The 5,000-nt window shown below is 28.9% G+C and overlaps 1 protein-coding gene across 9 annotated transcripts in view; it reads right to left on the bottom strand.

The window, feature by feature from the left end:
- The window catches only part of LOC124951836 (protein cycle), a 39,624-nt gene that overhangs the window by 33,919 nt on the left and 705 nt on the right, over positions 1-5,000 (bottom strand). For 6 of the 9 annotated variants that reach the window (XM_047500762.1, XM_047500759.1, XM_047500760.1 and 3 more), the window contains exons 1-2: positions 696-712; positions 124-261 (exon numbers count right to left, since the gene is read on the bottom strand). The exons of 1 other annotated variant lie outside the window; for it this stretch is intronic. In XM_047500762.1, coding sequence (XP_047356718.1) covers positions 124-261; positions 696-697 — 140 coding nt within the window. In that variant the 5' untranslated portion in view covers positions 698-712. Of the gene's footprint in view, positions 1-123; positions 262-695; positions 824-5,000 lie in introns of those variants that run through there. 2 more of the 9 variants (XM_047500763.1, XM_047500764.1) reach the window with 2 other exon arrangements.

The following is a 5,000-nucleotide window of genomic DNA, read 5'->3' as shown; positions in this document are numbered from 1 at the left end:
TGCTGATGTTGATGTTGTTGTTGTTGATAATGACGATGATGAAGATGATGATAATGATGATGATGATGATGATGATGATGATGATGATGATGATGATGATGATGATGATGATGGTAGTCTTACCAAGAAAGAGCGAGACGTCGTACATACGCGTGCTCGTCGAAGAGGAAACGACGGCATCGTCGAGGAGGAGGCCTCCTTGGCCTTCCCTCCTGCCGAGCGACGTTCCACGTCCTTCGAAGGAATTGTTCTCTCTTGTTCCTTGCGTGATTGCAACGACGAATACAACAAAATCCGCGATTGCAAGAATGCAAATATTCGTTCCCTTTCTTTTTTAATTATTATTATAATTATTAATATTATTATTATTATTATTTTCTTCCCTTTTTTTATCTCTCGTTAACACGTTAACATGTGTCTAAATATATGTGTATAAATGTGTGTGTGTGTGTGTGCGTGTATGTATGTATGTATGTGTGTATTTGTAATAATAATAAAAAAAAAAAAAGAACAAATATAGAAAAAAATGTATGTAATAGACAAACGTCGAAGAATAATATAATTAATACCGTCGATCAAAAGATAAATTCGTTTTTATATGGATTATTGATAATAACGATATTGATATTGGTATTTTTTTAACGCGAGGATATATATATGTATATATATGTATATGTGTATATATATATATATACATATATATGTATATCCTTGGGGTACCTGCCGGCCGAACAAACTCACGCGAGCACTCGCGTCTTGGAGAGGCGCCCGTTAGGCACTGTGAGAAACACCTTCCTCCTCCACTACTGGTGGTGGTGGTGGAAGCGCCTCCACACGAGTGGTGGTAAAGCGAGTGCCACTGCTACCGATACACCACTCTTTCTCTCTCTCTCTCTCGTTCTCTCTTTCTCTCTCTCTCTCTCTTGTTTCTATCTCTCTTTCTCTCTTTTCTCTTTGGGTGCATATATACGTGCTCGTGTGTGTGTGTAAGTATAACTACGACTACATGATAAACATAGTAGTAGGACTAGAGTATAATAGTACCAATTGAGAGAAAGAGATAGAGAGAGGGAGAGAGGGGAGAGAAAGAGAGAGAGAGAGAGAATAGAAGCAACTGTTCAGACCACGTGGTCCTGCGCAGGTGGGAGTGACTAAAACCGCCCTGTACCGCTACTTTACCACCCCTTTCACCACCCCTTTTGCCACCCCTTCGCCAGTATCATGATCGGGGGAGGAGCACGACCTTCCTTTCTGACCAAGGTCAAACTTTGTTATTACCTTTATTATAAACGTCGAGAGAATTATTCATCGTTAATATATTGTCTTTCATTTATTTATTCATTTATTGTTTTAATTGTATCATTCTCTCTCTCTCTCTCTCTCTCTCTCTCCCTCTTTATTTCTTTTTTTTTCTTTCTTTCTTTCTTTTGACATAAATTATTATACATCTTCGAACGATGCGTTTCTTTTTAATATGCCCGTAGAATAAGTGTCTATCTCTTTACGAAGAGTCGCGTCGGCTTTAACGTTTGAGCTTTAACGCGAGGAGTGGAACGAGAACGACAAGAGGAAGTCCCTGAAATGCAACTTCTTTGATTCCCACTTGCAATCTCGCATATGTGTATATGCGATTGGATACACACGTCGTTAACAATTCGACATAATAAAAGAAAGATTTCTAAAGGTGTTTCCTTGTTTGCTACTGCTATTGCTACTGCCATCGCCATTACTATTGCTACTGATATTACTATTGTTGATATAATCGTTTCCTTTTTTTTGTTGACTGATAATAAAAAGAATTATCATTCGTTGCTTCTTTTATAATATATAAATAAATAAATATATATATATATATATATACACATTGTGTTTATGTGTGTGTGTGTTTGAAAATGTTTGTGTGTATTAAGAATAAATATATATAAAAAATCTTATATTGAAAGTTTTTAAATATAAATATAAATAAATATGTAAAAAGTAATATTTATAAAATAATAAGTACATATGTATATGTATTATATAGAAAATATATGATATATTATGTTTCATATTCTTAAATATAAACTCTGAGTAAAGTATCAATATATATATACATATATATATATATATATATATATATATATATATATATATTTGTATATCAAATATTCGACGTATTCAGGGAAACCTTCGCAAACAAAGAAGAAATCTTTAAGGTCGTCGTACGAAAGATACATACATATGTTTTATGAGAAAAGTTTTACGCTGAGAGATATCCAGCCAGTTCTCAAACGCAAAATCTCACGTTCGTGAAGTGATAAAACGAGTTAAACATTCTTCGAAGTTATTCCATTAATTTCGAATTTAATCATAACGGGGAAAAAAAAAAAAAAGAAAAAATTTTTTCGATACGTCGCAATTATATTTTAAATATCGTAGGTAAAACAAATGGAAATAAAAATCTAATAATTATATTAAACCGAATGGAAGATATCTTCGATATTGTTCTAATAAATCTGAACTTGAATAGTACAAAAAATAAATTCCTCTAAAAAAAAAAAAAAAAAAATTTGTCCAATAAATCGTCGAAGGATGGATTACTAAAAGTATTTCAATAAAATTATATTCAATTATTAACTATAACATGTTCATAATTATTACTATAGTTTTATATATATATATATATATATATATGTATATATGTACTGTATAACAAAAAGAAATTAATAATAATATAAAAGAAACAGCATATAATTTAATATACTCATATATAAATATATATGTATAAAATCAAATATTATATTATAATAGACCATCAAAGAAAACAAAAAAACAAGAACTAAAGAAAGAAAGAAGAAAAGAAAAATAATATAAAAGAAACAGTGTAATAGTATCAAGACGATTAACATTTAAGATGATTAATATCAATACTAATTACATTGATCTACAAGCCACCTGCATGAACAACCATATGACATATACATACGTACATACATACATACATACATATATACATACATACATATATATATATATATATATATATATATATATATATACATATATATATGTACATGTATACATACATGTAACGTAAGTCAGCATTAATTGTTATCATCGATACTCGTCCCTCAGCTTCCTCTATAACAGTATATAGATAACCCTAACACCGTTAGCAACCTCTCCGCGTTGACGTTTGAAGTGACCACAGCTGATCTCTCCCTCTCCCTAAATCTGCCTCGTCCACTCTCATTAGCGTGATTTTTTTTGGTAACTAGAGATTGTAATCCTTCTCTCTCTCTCTCTCTCTCTCCCTCTCTCTCTCTCTCTCTCTCTCTCTCTCTCTCTCTTTCTCTCTCTATAGATCCGGTCGATTAATTTGCACTGATTATTCGCATGCTCTCCTTGTAACTCTGTGTTGTAAGCTTATCCTATTATCCGTTTAGGTATACGCAACTCGCATAACTACCGAGTAACGATCTTCGAGCTTATTCCATACGATCGTTTCGTATTTTTATGATTATTTTTTTCGTTCTTTATTTATTTTTTTTTTCTTTTTTCTTTTTTTTTTTCTTTTTCTTTTTTTTTTTTTTTTTTTTTTTTTTTTTTTTAATTTTTATTTCTACTTTTGTTTCCATTAATATTTATCTCTCATATTATATCCGTTCAATAATAATAATAATAATAATAATAATAATAATAATAATAATAATAATAATAATAATGCATAAATTATGTAATAAATTTGGAATGTGAGCTGATGATAAATTCGAAATTTCAGATATTTTTAATTATCTGCAATTTATATTGTCTTATATTTCTAAAAGAATTTTATGCACACACAGACATTACATATATATATATATATATTTTTTTCTTGTATTATGTTGGAAAATAATAATAATTGTTATACAAATTTGAAACTTCGAATATTATTATAAATTAGATACTATTTTCTTTGTTTCTTTTACAGAATAATAGAAATAAAAAAAAATTGTTAACTCTACGATATGACGTATGATATGATAAAAAAAAAACAAAGAAATATTTGACATCGAATAAATTCGAATGTTTTAATAAACTCAACACTATTGTTTTTCTTACTCCTTTTTTTATTTTCGTTTCTCATTTGCAAATAATATGTATGCAATGTCCAACGATGTCTTCCATCGACTATGACATTTTTAATTTAACGCATCGGACTCGCGACCTTAAAAAAAAGAATAAAAAAAGAAAATTAAAAAAAAATTGTTTTACGTAACGAATAGAAGAAAAATAGAGAAGGACAAAAAAAATGACGAATAATATTTTACGTAAATGAGCTAAGTTCCTCTCTATAATTATACTTAAAAAAAAAAAACGTTTTCATAACAATAAGTACTTATAACGCAAAAGCGATAAGTTTAAATAACTAAAATAACCGCTCTTTTGTAATTCCCAACGAGTATCGATCGAGTCTTTTTTCTGAAAGAAAAATAAAAAAAAAAAGAAAAAAAAACAGAAAATACAAAAACAAAAAAAGAAAAGTAAAAAAGAAAAAATGGAAAACGATTGTTTTCGAATACAAGTATATAAATTGAGAAGAAAATAAAAAAAAAAAAAAAAAAAAGGAAAGAAAAAAATAAAAAAAGAGAACAAAAAAATAAAATCAAAAAAAGAAGAGAAAAATAAGTATCAAATTCGTTCGATTATCTCTGATCGAAACTTGAGTTTTCGATTAGTATTACTATAGTGATTATACACTGTCCAAAGAATCAAGATGTCTTTTTGATTGGTAAGCCGAACCTGGTCAACTCACTGTAACTTTATACTTTCTGATCTTATTCGAGAAAAGTAACGATCCAATCGAATTACATTTGTCTTATCTATACTACAATATCTATATATGTATATACATAGATATAAAATAAGTACGTAAATAATATGTATATACATATACATATACATATCGTATGTACGTGTGTATATGTATATACGTATGTATATAAGTATGTATCTATCGTTTTTTAATCTTTTATAAT

This window comes from Vespa velutina, chromosome 9, assembly GCF_912470025.1.
Source record: "Vespa velutina chromosome 9, iVesVel2.1, whole genome shotgun sequence".
Taxonomy (NCBI): Eukaryota; Metazoa; Arthropoda; class Insecta; order Hymenoptera; family Vespidae; genus Vespa; species Vespa velutina.
This window is presented reverse-complemented; position numbering and strand designations above follow the sequence as displayed.